Here is a 17,322-nt window from a genome sequence, read left to right as displayed (position 1 = left end):
TAGAGATGATACGCCGTCTCATGGCGGTCACTTCCTGTCGACGTTACAGATCAGAAGCACAGAGAGTCGTTGACTAGAGATGATACGCCGTCTCATGGCGGTCACTTCCTGTCAACGTTACAGATCAGAAGCACAGAGAGTCGCTGACTAGAGATGATACGCCGTCTCATGGCGGTCACTTCCTGTCAACGTCACAGATCAGAAGCACAGAGAGTCGTTGACCAGAGATGATACGCCGTCTCATGGCGGTCACTTCCTGTCAACGTCACAGATCAGAAGCACAGAGAGTCGTTGACCAGAGATGATACGCCGTCTCATGGCGGTCACTTCCTGTCAACGTCACAGATCAGAAGCACAGAGAGTTGTTGACTAGAGATGATACACCGTCTCATGGCGGTCACTTCCTGTCAACGTCACAGATCAGAAGCACAGAGAGTCGTTGACTAGAGATGATACACCGTCTCATGGTGGTCACTTCCTGTCAACGTCACAGATCAGAAGCGCAGAGAGTCGCTGACTAGAGATGATACGCCGTCTCATGGTGGTCACTTCCTGTCAACAGTATGTCTCAAATCCATATTTCTGTTAGTACACTTCAGTGTAGTACACTATGCTCACTATGTACTTCTTGCATGGTGCACTAATTTCTTGTCTCTACCGTTTGGCACGTACCAGAAGAGACAACAGCTTTTTCTTTGTCTTCTTTTGAAACGGCAAGTTGCAAACCAACGATGGAGCTTTATCACCATCAGTTGGCTGTCGTTTCCAGCCACACACAAACCAAACCTAGGCCACAACATTAGTGCTGATTAAAATGTGCCACCGTAGCTAGGAGCAAGCTAGCTAGCTAGTGAGCGCTAACGTTATGTAGCAGGCTAACGTTACCTAAACATTACTGACAGCTTCTATTCGCCAATTTGCTATTTTGCTACATCACAAAGATGCCGACTGTTGAGGGTGAGAAGTGTCCGTCATTCCACACTCAATTTTTGGACAGTTCTGAGTGCACTGGTAGCACCCTGCATTTTTCCATACTGTGCAATGTGAACGCTCTTAGCGCACTCAAAATATTAAGTGTTTAATACAGAAGTATGAGATTTGAGACACAGTACAGATGTCATTCATTCATTCCGTTACCGCTTATCCTGTTGGTGGTCACATTCACACCTACAGACAAATTAGAGTCACCAATTAACCTGCATGTCTTTGGACTGTGGGAGGAAGCTGGAGCACCTGGAGGAAACCCACGCTGACACAGGGAGAACATGCAGAGTCCGCACCTAAGGGTTCCCACACCCCAGGTTTCAATCCCTGAACCCTCTTGCTGCGAGGCGACAATGCTAACCACTGAACCACTGTGCCACCCACAGCAGAAGTCATTGGAGTTATTTTTCTTTTCCCACAGTTATACAAAACAAGGAGATGATTATTATAATGTATTCCAGACTGGAGAAGTTTATGTCCTGAATGAAATCTTGCACAACATTTATTTGTAAAACCACTAAAAACTTCGTTTTCATGACAGAAGTCACGGAGTTTGTTCTCTGTGTGAAAGTGAAATACTTTCTGGGAGGAAGATGAATGAACTGCAGCTCTGCCTGAGTTTGCTTTCAGTTTCTGCTCCTTTATTTTAACTTTAAAGACGTGTGTTGGTTACAGAGAGACAGACAGTCAGTATGTCTTTATGTGTGAGCAGATGAAAAGTTCAACAGAAAGAAAAAATGATACAAAGGAAGCAGAGTGAAACAGATTTGATCCAGCTGTGCCTGCAGGGAACGAGCCGGACGATCCTCTACTTATATTAGATATTCTGCCCTGAGACAGGCAGCTCTGTGATATCTCACATAACTGAGGATCTTTGTTTTTACTGTTGATCTGAACTTTGACGTTTTCTGATGTTTTACAGGATTAAAGTTAGCTAAAAAAGCAAACGACTTCAGACTGAAAATAAAGCAGCCATTGTACTTTAGATATATTTTGACGCTAATACTTTCATGCATTTACTTAACAACAATTTTAACGTAGGACTTTTCCCTGTAAGAGAGTATTTCTACTCTGTGGTGTTACAACTGTTACTGAACACTCTGTATCTAACGGAGTCTCCAGTTTTTCTTATGGGATAGTCATGCCCATCACATTCTCGTGAACGTGATGTGTCAAGAACACCTTGAGGAATTTTCTTCAAAGTTGGCACAAACGTCCTTGTGGACTCAAGAATGAACTGATTCGTTTTTGGTGGTCGAAGGTCACTGTGACTTTGTGTCCGTCTCATTCTCGTGAACGTGATGTCCAATGAACACCTTGAGAAAACTTCTTCAATTTGGCACAAACATCCTCGTGGACTCAAGAATGAACTGATTCGTTTTTGGTGGTCAAAGGTCACTGTGACTTTGTGTCCGTCTCATTCTCGTGAACGTGATGTCCAATGAACACCTTGAGAAAATTTCTTCAATTTGGCACAAACATCCTTGTGGACTCAAGAATGAACTGATTCGTTTTTGGTGGTCGAAGGTCACCGTGACTTTGTGTCCGTCTCATTCTCGTGAACGTAATGTCCAATGAACACCTTGAGAAAACTTCTTCAATTTGGCACAAACATCCTTGTGGACTCAAAAACGAACTGATTAGAATTTGGCGGTCAAAGGTCACTTTAACTTTGCGTCCATCACATTCTCGTGAGCATGATATCTCAAGAAAGTCTTGAGGGAATTTCTTCAAATTTGGCACAAACGTTCACTTGGACTTCGTGATGATTTGATTAGAAATTGGCAGTCAAAGGTCAAGGTCAGTGTGACTTCGCATCCGTCTCATTCTCATGAGCGTGATATCTCATGAACGCTATCAGGAAATTTCTTCAAATTTGGCACAATGGTCCACATGGACTCGATGATGGACTGATTAGAATTTGGTGGTCAAAGGTCACCGTGACCTCACAGTGTGTGGAGGTGAACAACTGTAAGGTTGTAGTTGTAGTTTCTACACTTAAACCTCTTTGAGAAAACTGCCTGCAGGATGTATTTGAGCTGTAGAGGTGATAAGTCAGAAATCCATCAGTGCATCTGATGTTTTCTCTCTTTGTATGATCAGTTCTACAAACTCCAGAGACCTTCAGCACAAACACCGTTTCACAGTACTTTGAATAGATCTCTGTATATGTACTGCATCTATATATAAAAGTGTTTCTGTATGAAGAAAGTTGGATTATATTAGTCTTGTGGGGTTTGTCTGAAGGAGGAGCAGCTGAGGGAACCGACAGGCGACCAGAGAGCAGAAAAATGTGAATGCAGAGCTCAGATTACTGTGCGCACACACTCACACAATACTGCTACTGTTCACACACACACACACACACACACACACACACACACACGCTGAGGATGTACAGTATATTAAAGGCACCTCAGTAGGTCCCTTCTTAGATCAGCTCTTCGCTGCACACAGATGCTCACATAAAGCCCGTCTCTCCTCCAGGTGTATCTGAGCAGGTAAACTCTGACTCAGCAGCTTCAGTTTCAGTCACAGAGTTCAGTGTTTTCTGCTTCAGCCAACAGAAACTTCAGCAGAGAGACAGAGAAAAGTTTTCACATCTGTGGAACCTTAAGAGACAGATAGAGACTGAAAACAGAGCTGAAGGAGACAGAATGTTGGACACAAGGACTCCTGATGAATCATCGTGTTGTTCTGTAACTGCTGGATGTGGAAATAAAGAACATGAGTTAAGCACCACCAGTTTATAAGATGGTGAACATTCAGATACAGCTTGTTCTGGAAGTCAGTCCATTCATGTAGCTTCAGGACAGCCCTCCCAAAAAGTTCTCCACCATCTTTACTTCATTTACTTTAGCTAAATATCCAGAAACATTCCTCAAGTTAAACCCTCTGAGGCTGAGTCAGTCAGGATTGCAAAAGCACTCATTTTTCTCTTAAAGCCGGGGGAGACAGAAAACGGCAGAGCACCCTCCTCCTGCAGCTCTGCCCTCTCTGTCCAAAGCCCCACCCACTAGACAACCACAGACACATGCACGCATGTCATACCGTAACCCAGTGTTTCCCACACATTGATTTATTTGATCTTATTTCACCGTGGAGCTGTGCACAGTTAATTTACTCAGCACCTCCTCACCCCTCTCTCTCTGTTTATCAGACCACAAGAGAGACAACAATTAGGTGTTCGCCACCCCACGGTCCCTCCGCCTCACTCCCCGCCGTTGTGGGCTGCTTCCCCGGGAGAAGAGCTGGCAGCAGCTCTGGAAACGGACCTTCAGTCGGCAGCTGTAGAAAGCCCCCAGCACCGGGTGTCACAGCAGGCTGGTTGCCAGCAGCAGTGCTGAGTCTAACTTGTGTAACGGCAGCAACAGAAAGTTTGCTGATCTGGCAGGGAGTCGGGGTTGTCCGGTCCCCCAGAGCTGGGGATTCTTACTGGCTGGATTACCACAGCTGCAGATGAGGGTCTGTCCCCGGAGCTGCTGCCCGCTCTCGTCTTGGTGAGGTGCTCCGTAGCGGCTCGAGGCTGTAGCTAATGTTAGCTACATAAACATGAACTATAAGCTGCAGCCGTTAGCCTTTAGCTCTGGTTAGCAAGGGGCTAAAGTACTAGCCATCTCTGAAACATGTTGCTGATACTGACACATGTTTTATTTCGTTTATTGTCTTTTACTGTTAAGACCGTTCGGGTTGCTTTGCAGTGTAGACAGTAGTTGCCAATGCTGGAACTTTCTCTGCAGGATTCTCCAGCGTCGATTGAGACCTTCATCATCTGAAGGGACGTGCACACTCATCTTCATCTGTAGAACAGCCAATAGGAACCCCCTCTCTCTGAAATGACTTGTGATTGGACAAAGTCTCCTGAAAACAAGAGGAGGAGCAGAAGTCTAGTTACAATATGTTCAGAGGTTATTGTGGGATATCTGCCTCAGTGACGTCCAAAATCAAATCGCCTTCCCCAGCTTTAATAATGTTCCGGTAACAGATTTATTCCAGGACTTTAAAAACTGTCCTGCAGCCATTATATGTTGGTATGAGGAGAAGGGCGGAGGTGGGCGAAGGTGGGCGGGGCTTCTTCCAGCTGGAACAGATTTCCTCTAAAGCTGAAGGTGAACAATAAGAGCTGTGTTTCTGTGTGGAGGGGCACACCATGTATATGGGTGGTAAGTGCGGTGTGTGTGTGTGTGTGTGGACATTTTCTACATGACATATAGGGTCTACATATGTGTGTGTGCGTGTGTGTGTGTGTTGTTATAGCTGTGTTTTACAAGCTCCAGTGTCGTCTGGTTTAAAGGTGCTCAAAGTGCTGATATATCACTTTACAGTGGTCACACCCTGACTCTGTGTGTATGTGTGTGTGTGTCCACTGGTCTCATTAAAACAAACCTCCACTATGTAACTGACAGTCCGGACCAAGTGGCAGCATTCGGGGCTGAAAAATGAAGCCGACGCTGAAGTGCTAAAACCTGCAGTTCTTCTAATGTCCACTAGAGGCTGGCTCCTACAGTGAGTCAGTCCCCACAGACCTCCATGTTAACATGTTTACAGTCTGGTACAAAAACAGTTTTGGTCTCTGTAGATAATTCCAACATTCAGGACGACTGTACGAGGCTGACTCAACAGTGAAGTGAGTAGATTTTGCTGGTCAAAGGTCACTATGATCTCACGTCCATCTCATTTTGTGATTGTGACATATCCAGAACGCCTTGAGGGATTTGTTTTTCAAATTTGGCACAGACATCCACTTTGAAGAAAGTGGAACGCCTTGAGAGAGTTTCTTCAATTTTGGAATGAACATCCACTTGGACTGAAGAATAAACTGATGGGAGTTTGGTGGCCAAAGGTCAAAGGTCATTGTGACCTTGCATCCGTGAATGTGAATGTGACAACTCCAGAATGCCTTGAGGGATTTGAGGGAAAGTAAAGGTCACTGTGACCTTTTTTGTCTCACTCTTACCAACATGATATTTCAAGAATGTCTTGAGGAAATTTCTTCAAATTTGGCAAAAACGTCCTCTTAGACTCCACAACTATCTGATCAGATTTTGGTTTTAAAAGGTCAAGGTCACTGTGACCTTGCATCCATCTCATTCTTGTGAGTGTGAATCTCAAGAACAGAATTTCTTTAAATTTGACACAAAGGTCCACTTGGACTGAACTTATCTTCATGGTTGAAGGTCAAAGGTCAGTGTGACCTCACAAAACGTGTTTTTGGCCATAACTGAAGAATTCATTCACTAATTCTGACCAAACTTGACACAAATGTCTAACAGGACAAAATAATGAAGGTCAAAAGGTCAAAGGTCAGCTTGACTGTGACATCATCATGTTTTAACGTCATATCTCAGGAACAGAAGGGGAGATATTTGGTCAGATACTGAATTGGTGACTCTAATCTTGAAACTGTGCTGATTGTATAGATCTTCTGTGTGTGAAGCATCCATGTTTTCACTGACATGGATGGAGACTGTCAGAGACACTGGACTGGTGGGCGGAGTCATACAACCACAGGGTGGACTGGTGGGCGGAGTCATACAACCACAGGGTGGACCGGTAAACAAAAAATAAAGATTATCCAGAAGGTGCAAATTAACCGCTGCGTCCGCCGTGTGAAGGAACAAGTTTGAACTCTGCAGAGAGTCGACAACACAAATGAGATCATCCTCACAACAAAGAGCAGTTTACAGTAAAGAGTGACTCTGTGTGTGAGAGGAAACACAAGTCAGACAGCTGACGGCGTGGGAACCAGAGTCTGCAGGTAGAGAAGGATCAACACACACTTCCTGACAGTTTACAGGAAGCTCCAGCAGCTCACCTGACGCTGACCTGTGAGCATGTGTTGAGGCTTCTCTGACCTCTGACCTCTGAGCCCACCGCTGCCGCAGGAACCAAACCAGGAACATGAAAGAGCAACAAGCCGAGATGTTCCTGTCACATTCCTCTGTTTATAGAGATGATCTTCCTCTGGGCTGCCACTGTGTGTGAGCGTGTGTGTGTGTGTGTGTGTGTGTGTGTGTCTTCCTCTGACGCCACTGAGGTGGACCAACAAGGCAACATCTGGATGCCTCACATCCTCGCTCTTATTTTGAAAGAGTAGCCCCGGAGAAGCCGTCTCCTCTGACGCAGCAGTTGGAGCAGGAGATATCACTTCCTGTCCAACTGTGTGTGTGTGTGTGTGTGTGTGTGTACTTCCTGCAGTGATAGTGTGTATTATCAGGCTGCAGCAGTATTATGAAGTGATGAATAACTGAGTCATATTTCCGCTCTGATTATCCTGCGTCTGTTTCTGGTTTGACTTTGTGTAAACTTCATTTATTACAGTTGTGTTTTTGTTCTTCTTTAAACCCAGCAGAGGTGGAGGAAGTCTTTACAGACTTAACTGCGGTAAAACTATGAATAAAAGAAAGAACAGACTCAAGTGAAGTCCAGGCACCTCAGAACTGGCACTTGAGTAAATGTATTTCGTGACGCTGCACCACTGAAGGTGATGAATATGAAGAAAAGTTGTCGCTGTAATTAGTTGAGACTCTTCTGTCAGTCTTGATGATGTCACCGCAGCAAGAAGTCCCCGCTCTGCTGCTGTGACATCATCAGCTGTCAGTCAGCGAGGATCCTCCCTGACTGACCTCAGAGCAGCTCGACAGTCCCTGATGGCGTACGCTGCCTGTGGGCTGTTTGTCCCTCAGGGCGGACTGACAGGTTCCCATCGACACCCTGCTGATGTGTGTGAGAAAAGTCAGTGTTCGTCTTCGTCTTGGGACAAAAACACATCTTCCTCTGTTCTTGTTGGTGAACTGCAGAATAAACAACGTTAGAATTCAGTGTTGAAGTTTCAAACATGTGGGTGAAAATAATCCTGACAGAGATGGAGAGGTGACATGACATCAGCCCGACTCGACCCCCGACTGTTATCCCGCGTGGACAACAACCACCACACATTTTTTTGGCCATAACTGCAGAATTCATTCAATAATTATGACAAGGCTTCACACAAATGTCTAACAGGGTAAAATAATGAAGGTCAAAAGGTCAAAGGTCAGCTTGATTGTGACATCATCATGTTTTAATGTCATATTTCAAGGGGAAAGGGAGACACAAAGTTATGCGCATGATCAGCGCTGCTTCTGCGTCATTGGGCCCGTACAGCAGGCTACTTCCTGTTTAGCACCCCGCTAACTTGAATGGGGATTAAAAAACTGTGGCTCTTCTAGACTTCTGAAATGTTATTGGACTGAACGGATCAAACTCTGATAGTGAAACAAATCATTCTGCGGTGGGTTCTTAGCTCCAAAAAAAAAAAAAATGTAACCACCGATTTACAGCCAGATACCCTCGACCTACATTTCAACCCTTTCCCCGTCGGCAGCGTGACTTTATTTTCAAACCTCCATACCAAAGCACAGGGACCAGTGTGTGTGGCATGTGTTCACTTTATGGAGTTTACAATATTTATTACAGATGTTTACAGTTTTTTCTCAGCGAGGACGAAGAGGAATATCAGTCAGTTAAATGTCTGGAATATAAATGTGCTGAAACCTCCTGAAGTCTCTCAGTGTTTGAGAGTCGAGCAGAAACTGATCAGTGATTCTGTGGGAACCTCCGTCCCTCTGTCTGTCTCCCTCAGGGCTGCTTTGATGTTCAAATCAAACGAACCCACACGGATCAGTGTGTGTGTGTGTGTGTGTGTGTGTGTGTGTGTGTGTGTGTTGTGGGTGCTGATGTTCACCTCTGGGACTTGATGAACAGCTGTTAATGCTAATCAGTCAGAATAAAGAGGGCTCATTGTGGAGTGTCTGACCTTTAAAGACTCTGAGAAAAGAACTGCAGTGAAAACACGTAACAAGTGTTCAGATCTACTGAAGTCAAAGTATTAACACGACACATCAAACTCTGTCGTACAGAAAATGTACAAAGTTGTAATCTCTGATGTCGTACGTCTCCCCTTCTCCTTCAGTCCTGGAGATCCTGCAGCTGGTGAAGAAGCGGGACCTGCTGTTGGCCGACACACACATCCTGGAGCTGGAGCAGGAGTGTAATGAGTCCTTGGCGGCCGAGCGTGCCGCCGGGCCGCAGCCTGAGGACACCACCAGCCCCAGCGTCAAAGACGGCGGGCGGAGGAAGGCGAAGGACGTGGAGCTGCTGTACGAGGAGCTGCAGAAGGAGCTGTGGGCCGTTGTCAGGGAGTCTCTGAGGTCCCCGACGGCCGGGCCAAACCTGGGCCTGGTGGTGCAGGTGAGGACTGCTGTTACCATGGCAACAGTTGTGGTAACAGTGGGGATGGGGAACAAAATCTTTTACTCAAGTAAAGTTACTTTACTGGGTAACAGGTCTTTAGGTGACCCGTCTGTCTGTCCGTTTGCAGGTGCTGCAGCAAGAGGAGCAGGTGGACAGAAACTGGGCCGTAAGTGAGGCTGCGGCCCTCGGGGGCCCGAGGCCCCGCCGTCTGAAGCAGAGGTGGAGGGAGGCGGTGGACGAGGCGGCTGACGGCTCTTTGCCTCAGAGGGCCGAGTTCACAGCTGGAGAGCTGGACAAGTACCTGGACCGGCTCCGAGCCCGGGTGGTGGAGGACCTGGGGGCCGCCAAGAGGAACGTGGTGTCCATCTACCCTGAAGACTACCAGCCCTTCCAGGTGAGACAACACCTGGACAGGAAAACTGAGGGGTGTTTTCACAGGCGTCTGAAAGCAGCACAAGAAAAGTGACGGCGCTTCAAGTTTCAAAGGGTTAAATACGTCTAAAATAAAAACCATAATAAAGAGAACATTCATTCTGTTTGCTGCAGAGGTCACATCAAGACCTCACATTACCTTACATGTGGTGCAAACATGGTATTTCGTTGTAATATGCTAGTATTCCCCGTTATGGCCACGAGAGATTGTTGTTTGCATGATCCTGGATATATATTGATCTGGAATAAAAACCACAACAGGTAGAACATTCATACTTTTTGCAGCAGAAAGCCAAGGTTTCTGTTTTCCCCGTCATCTTGTCATTACCTTATGTTACCTCACCTCATGTCACATGCAGACAAAGTATTTCACCTTAAATGTGCCAGAATTTCTCCACGAATTTCCCATAATGGGAGATCATTGTTTGCATGATCCTTTTTTGTACCGCGGAGTTCAAAGGGTTAATTACACAACGATACCAATAAATATATGATAATACTCCTGAGCAGATATTATAGCCGGTTTATTATTCCATTTCTGTGGCAGAGTTCAAAGTATCTAACTCAGAGTTTCCTCTTAGGATGTACTAAGGTCTGACCTTTAACCCTGTGACCTGTCAGGTGTACGTGCAGAGCTACCACCAGGCGGTTGCTAGGCGACTGCAGGCCATCACTGACAACCAGCTGGAGATCACTGACATCTACTCCCTGCTGGACTGGCTGCACAACATCTACAACAGGTACACACACATATTCACACAGAAGGTTCCAGGAACTGAGGAACGAAAAGTTTCTCTTGTGACTTCCTGTTTGCGTTTCCCCGTCTCTCAAAGAGCAACGTGTCGCCAGGACATCAGTGGCCGAACGTAAAGGTTTATGAAGTTTGCTACGTGCACTGACACCTGAATATTAATCAAGCTTAACAACAAACATGAGGTGATACTGAAACAAACAGCAGCTGTTTGGGTTCATGTGTGCCGACGCCAGGTCTGGTACAACAGATGTCCACTGCGGGGTGCCCCAGGGGTCAGTGCTAGGTCCAATTCTCTTTTCAATTTACATGCTCCCTCTTGGCCATCTTATACATGATATCAGTTTCCATTTGTACGCAGATGATACTCAGATCTATTTACGCTGTGATCCAACAACTAACTAAAACAAAATGCTGTTAACTTGCTAAATTGCCTGCGTGACGTTCACACATGGATGTTACAAAATTTGTTGCAGCTCGATGCTGATCAGACAGAGATGTTGATCATAGGACGAACGTTCATATGTTAAACAGTCTTGGTTCTCTGTCCCAATCAATAACTCCACGCTGAGTCATTTTTGATCAAACCCTCAGTTTAGACAAACATGTAAATCCAGTGGTTCAGTCTGGCCTCCACCATCTCAGAAATATTCCCAGGATCAGATAATTCCTTTCTAACAAACATCTGGAAACTGTTATTCATGCATCATAACCAGTGGATTGGATTATTGTAGTTCCTTGCTGTCTGGCATCAGTAAAAAATCCCCTGCCGCCTCCAGCCCCAGAATCTTGACTCAGTCTACAAAACATGACCACTTCACACTGATCCTGGCCTCTCGACGCTGGTGATCTGTTGCTTTTTGAATTGAATTTAAAGTTCTATTGATTACTTACAAAGCCCTGAGAGGCCTCACTCCAAGTTATATAACAGATCTTTTATTGCCCTTATTGTCCCTCCCGCATTCTGAGATCCTCTGATGCATCTTTTCTTGTTGTTCTAACGTCTAAATGACTTCATGGAGGCGATAATGCTTTTGCAGTTTGAGCTCAAAACACTTTTGTTGGCATTGTTGCCTCAAAGCAAGAGCATTCCTGGTTTGAACCCTCAGCTGGGGGAGCCCCTATGTTTGGAGTTCCAGCGTGGGTTTCCTCCAGGTGCTCCAGCTTCCTCCCACAGTCCAAAGACATGCAGGTTAACTGGTGACTCTAAATGGTCCGTAGGTGTGAATGTGAGTGTGAATGGTTGTCTGAGCGGGAAAAAAAAAAAAAAAATTATGGTGAAAATGTAGTTTCTTGCAACCCTAGAATTAAGGTAAAAATATTCACAAAGAAAAAAACACTTCTGGTTGCTGATAAGTTGTGTTTAACTTTTGATTTAACACTAAAAATTAAAACCCTTGGCGTGCACTGCAGCGCAAGCAGACAGATGCGCGACTCAGAGCAGCATGTGACTGACACCAGACTCAGAGCGCAGCGGACCGGTGGAAAATGTCACCATCAGCATATCATTTTACATCAATAAAATCTATTTTATCATTATTTTGAGTCACATTGTTGAAAGAATTAGTTCTGTGTTCAAGCAGGATAACAGGTCTCCATTCATTGCACGTCGGGCTTTCTATTTCCTTGTCGGAGATGTTTTCTTTTTTAATTACGTGATAGCTATTCTCCCTTAACTCACCAGTAAAGAATACCTTTGTCCATTTCAAACAACCCGTGGCAATAATAATATCCCTGTTCTCTGATTTACTGTGAAACTTTTTTAGGCAATTCATGCAACAGTCAGACCAGATGACCTCTTTACTCGGCCTAATGGGGCCGGCCTTTATTTGTCAACCAACCAAAAACAATCCAATTAAAAACACAAACTGGAACTGGAACATGAAATCTTACATGCCCAACAGACATTGCTTCTCGTTCTTTGAGTTCACATATGTCTGCGTTTGTTGCACAAACAAAAAGTAGCCGAGTGGCGGGGTTAGTGTTGCGTTCAAGGTCCCCCCCAAAAAAAGGGGAGAAAAAAAAGGCAGAATATTCGAATTTTGTTTTTCACAATCGAATCCCGTGCCATCGAACGAAGCTTCGAAGCTTTGCATTTTTTGGGTCAGCCCTATTTACAGTATTATGTGATATCATGATATTAGCTGCATTGCCTTCATTATTCATCCCCAGAGGTTACCGCCTGGTGGAGTACAGCTCTAGTTTTTGTCAGGAAGCCGACAGTGTAACGTTTAATGTAAACAAACTACAACAAATTTCTGTATCTTGTCCCTGTGTTAAAACTAGCTGCACCAAATATTTCATCATTTTGTGAATACAAAAGCGACATCTGTGATTGACCAATGGAGCCAGGACGTCGTTCACACCTGAAACTGTCCCACAGGAACTGTATTTAGCACCTGATTCCTCCGGTGGATTCACAGGATTAGTCTCTTATAAGAGTTGTTGTTGCTCTGGAGGAGTTCCTGTGTGAGTTTGTGTTTGTTCACACATCATGTTCACTGTGTGTGTGTGTCTGTTTCAGAGACGTTCTGGGGACGGTGTGCATCACAAGTCCATTCAGCCGCGCTCAGCTGAGTCCTCTGCTGCCTGTGGAGACTGTGGACAGACTGGAGCTGGACTGTCTCAACTCTGTCAGGGTGAGACACACAACTGTATTTCATCCCAGCCGACAGAAAAAAATTTGGCATCATACATTTCTGCAAAGCACAGATATGTCACATTCACCCGCTATTATGCAGCAGATACGTTGAACAAGGCTGTGGTTAATGTGTAGTTAGATTTAGGCACAAAGTGTTGGGGTCACAGCGATGTCTGTGAAATATATGCCACTTTTCATGCCACTGTCCCCGCTGGAAAAAAGTGATGGTCACTTAAAAAACACAGACGTCTGGTGTATAAAAAGTTTCTGGATCACTCACACACTACGTCACTTTGGAAACCTTGTTACGATACTTACAAATGTACAAACGTGACGTTGGTGGTTTGCAGAAACGTACAATGCCAACATTTTTCTGGCGGACAGGGCTACTTTATTCAAAACAAAATGAAAGAGATGACGAGGACAAAGCTCACAGTTGTTTCTGTCCATCTGAGGAGACATGACCAACAGTTCAGGTTTGACAAAGTTAAAGTCCAACTAGTAAAAGTGTCCTTTAAGTTGAACAAGTTGAATAAGGACATCTGAGTGACGCCAAAATATTGATCTGAGGAAAATGCAGAGCTGAATGAAATGTATCTGCCTCATTTATTTGTCTCCAAGAAGACAGCTTGTCCATGAGGATTAACATGAGGTGAAATGTTCGGGGGACACGGCTTCCTGTAGGGTTGGAAGGTGTCTTTAAAACTTGTGAACTTTCCTGCAGCTTGTGGTTAAACGTGAAGGTGCGTTTGTTTTGACCCCCGGCTCCTCCCTCTGCGTGCAGGCTAAAGTGACCACAGAGCTGAGTCAGGTCCTGGACGAGGAGGAGAAACGATGGATGGAGACGCTGCACATCGAGGAGTATCAGATCACTCTGGCCAAGACCGTCATACAGGTACAGGACACACCCTCCTCCTCCTATGTTACCATGGTTACAGCAGGTATGTGTGTATGTGTGTGTGTGTGTGTGTGTGTGTGTGTGTGTGTGTGTGTGTGTGTGTGTGAGCTGACCACCCGGCAGCACTGATCAGTGTTTCCTGCCTGTTTTAAATAAAGGTTATTGAATCAAGAGTGAAGTGTTACATAAAGGTGGATTCCCCTGTGTTTTCAATGCTGATTGTTTTCTGAGTGTTTCCTTTAACTGAAGCCAAAGTCAACATCGAGCACTTCCTGATTTTACACACACACACACACACACACACACACACACACACACACACACAATAACATCATTCATTGAACCGGCTGGCGCCCTCTGGTGGTTTAAAGAAGGGTTACAACAAGAACAAGCTCACACAGGACAGTTTAAAGGTCCAGTGAAAAGGACACAGTGTCCTTGAATGCGCCAGAAGCTTCACAAACCCTGAAAAATTAATTAAAACACACTGAATCCAGAAGATCTGAATCAAGCAATGTATTGCTGTGATGATTTCCATTTAACCTCCTGAGACACGAACTTTAGTTTGGTATGCATTTTTCATTTCTCCTCACTATTTGGGATCAGTAGGACCCGATAAGAAACTAAACATTATCTTTGAACAGGAAGTAGTTTTTGGCCTCATATGAGGACAGTTTATCTGACTGTGTGCATGAACCTGTCCTTTAAAATAACATGAGGATGTCAGTGTGATAATATTTGTGTTTAATGGGTTAAAACGTGAAGTTAGTTCTCACCTCTCTGGTTTTTTAAGGCTCCTGCAGTTTCAGTGTTCTGTGCACAAAATTCTGTCTCTTTTCAGAGTTATAAAATGAATAAATATATCTGTAAAAGAAAAGATCCTGACTTTGTGTTTGTTGTCTCAGAGGCTGCAGGTCGATCTGGAGCGTTCGGCCTCCATCAACAGCAGTTTGGGCTCCAGAGTGGCTCAGTGCAGCCTCAACGGCCTGGCTGACTTCCTGTACAGGTGCACATATGAACTTTATGATCTTCTGTTTCGTGGCTTCAGAGAGGTTACTTAATGATCAGAATTCTGACGCTCGTGCGTGTAACTGTTTCAGTTTCCAGCGTAAAGCAGACATGTTTCATGAAGGGATGCAGTTCGGCATGTTTGGAGACAACGAGGACGGATATGTGTCCAAAACCATCGCTCTGGTCAACTGCTGCCCTCCATTCAGGTACAAACAGGAAATCAACTGTCACTGCATCAACTAATGAGCTTCACAGAACATGTTATCTCTTTGTATGTGACGTTATGCCCTTCATACGAGATGTTGTCTCCAACGTACTTTACATTTTACTGTTGTGCTTCATTTTTCATTTCATCACCAGTTTTTGTTTTCCGATTTAACTCTGTCCCTCTTAAGTATTGTGAAGTTTGAGACCATGATCTAGACCTGCTCTCTGCAGTCAAAGCTCCCGTTCCTTTATTGTTCCCAAATTAATCAGAATCACTGAGCTGAACCGCCGCTGACCTGTGACATTAACGATGTCCCCGCACTTAATTAATGACGTTATTAATTCTCAACTTTAGTTTCATTCCACATTTTATTTGTTTGTAGACTGTCCTCACTTGGTGGTGTGTGATCATGGTCCCTGTTTAGTAATGTGTGTGTGTATGTGTGTGTACAGAGGGTTTGTGCAGCGCTGTGTTCAGTGTGACCCGTCGGTCAGCGAGGACTCACTGCGTCGAGCCAATAAAGCTCTGGATCACATCGTCCAGCAGGGAATCAGAGTCCTGTCTGAACGGCTCTACCTGCACATCAGGGTACTAACACACACACTGAACCACACACACACACACTGAAACACACACACACACACACACACACACTCATGAATACACAGAAACATGCCGGCAATAAGTCAGTATCTTTATGACTGTGACCTGTGACTGTCGGCACTCGAGTCAAGTGTTTGTCCTCTGGTCTCTTTTCTCTGAGTTGTGTGGAGGCCACTCCTCTGTTGTCTCTGTATCAATAAAGCTTTCTCAATTCAATTTAATTTTTAACTTTCATTTATTCCTCGAGTGTTTGTCGAAACACTCTGAGTCAACAGCCAGACAACGCACACACACACACACACACACACACACACACACACACACACACACAGACAGTTGAGTTTAGACAGTTTGTGTCTCACTTTTTAAAACAATGAAATCCAGAGTGTTTTACGGATGACATCACCACATATCACACAGTCACAGTTAAAATGGTGTAAAGTTTAATAATCTATAATCTGGTGTGTGCGTCTGTCAGCCGTTCTTTGAGCGCCTGGTGAAGAGGAAGTGGCTGAGCAACACGGAGGCGTACGAGCAGATCGAAGCCGTCATCAAAGAAGACTTTAAGAAGTATCACAGGATGGACAGTCCTCCCTACCAGGTACACACACACTGTACATGGCCACACGTACGTGGATTATTATTATTACTATATTAATCAAACGTATTAGATATTGAATGAACCCTCCCCCGCTCTCTGTGTCTCCGTCAGCTGTTGGTGGCGGAGGTGCACCGGCGGGTGGTGATGGAGTACCTGCGCTCGGTCATGCGAGGCAGAATCATCTGCACCTCCATGAAGATGAGGAAGAGGATGGCCAGCCGGCTCAGAGACGAAGGCAAACAGATCAAAGTCCTCTTCAAAGACCTGGTCAGTGTTCGAGGTCAAAGGTCAATGACCTGGCGCCCCTCAGAGGCTTTAGTGTTTCAGTTACAGCTCAGGGGTTCATAATCCTGTCTGTCTGTCTGTCTGTCTGTCTGTCTTTCAGGAGTCTCCATCCAGCTGGTTGGACAACGCCCTGTCCCACATCTCAGAGATCATCCAGCTGGAGGACGTCCCCTCCATCCAGATGGAGGTCGGCGTTCTGGTCCGAGAGTTTCCAGACGTCAGGTGCGGCCGAATCAAACGCACCACTTATTTGTTTGTCATTGTCTTCTTCTTCTTCTTCATCTTTTCCTCCTGCTTTTTCGTCATCTTTGAAGTCTTGTTTTTCATCTCCTTCGTCATCCTCTTGATTTCATCTTCATTCTTTGTCGTCTTCTTTGATGCCTTCTTCCTCCTCTTCATCTTCTTCTTTGTTGTCTTCGTCTTCATCATTATTTTTATTCTTTTTCTTGTTCTTCATCGTCGTCTCCTTTGTCGTCTTTTTCTGTCGTCTTCTTCATCTTCTTCATCTTCGTCTTCTTCTTCATCCCCTCCGTCATTGTCATCATCATCATCTTCTTCGTTGTCTTCTTCTTTTCATTCTTCCTCTATGTCGTCATCTCCTCCTGTCTTTCTTTTCTTCTTCTCCATCTTCTTCCTCTTCTCCTTCTTTCTTTGTGGTGCGTTCAGGGACCAT

At 44.9% G+C, this 17,322-nt stretch overlaps 1 protein-coding gene across 2 annotated transcripts in view; it reads left to right on the top strand.

Moving 5' to 3' along the window:
- LOC125889521 (tumor necrosis factor alpha-induced protein 2-like) overlaps positions 1-17,322 on the top strand; it is a 54,192-nt gene that overhangs the window by 33,335 nt on the left and 3,535 nt on the right. For both annotated transcript variants that reach the window (XM_049577586.1, XM_049577585.1), the window contains exons 4-14: positions 8,939-9,216; positions 9,347-9,613; positions 10,273-10,391; positions 12,927-13,041; positions 13,828-13,938; positions 14,847-14,947; positions 15,042-15,158; positions 15,613-15,748; positions 16,242-16,364; positions 16,476-16,631; positions 16,750-16,871. In XM_049577586.1, coding sequence (XP_049433543.1) covers positions 8,939-9,216; positions 9,347-9,613; positions 10,273-10,391; positions 12,927-13,041; positions 13,828-13,938; positions 14,847-14,947; positions 15,042-15,158; positions 15,613-15,748; positions 16,242-16,364; positions 16,476-16,631; positions 16,750-16,871 — 1,645 coding nt within the window. The remainder of the gene's footprint in view (positions 1-8,938; positions 9,217-9,346; positions 9,614-10,272; positions 10,392-12,926; positions 13,042-13,827; positions 13,939-14,846; positions 14,948-15,041; positions 15,159-15,612; positions 15,749-16,241; positions 16,365-16,475; positions 16,632-16,749; positions 16,872-17,322) is intronic.

This window comes from Epinephelus fuscoguttatus, linkage group LG5 (assembly GCF_011397635.1).
Source record: "Epinephelus fuscoguttatus linkage group LG5, E.fuscoguttatus.final_Chr_v1".
In the NCBI taxonomy this organism is placed as follows: Eukaryota; Metazoa; Chordata; class Actinopteri; order Perciformes; family Serranidae; genus Epinephelus; species Epinephelus fuscoguttatus.
Note: the sequence above shows the minus strand (reverse complement) of the source record. Positions and strands in the feature narration are given on the sequence as shown.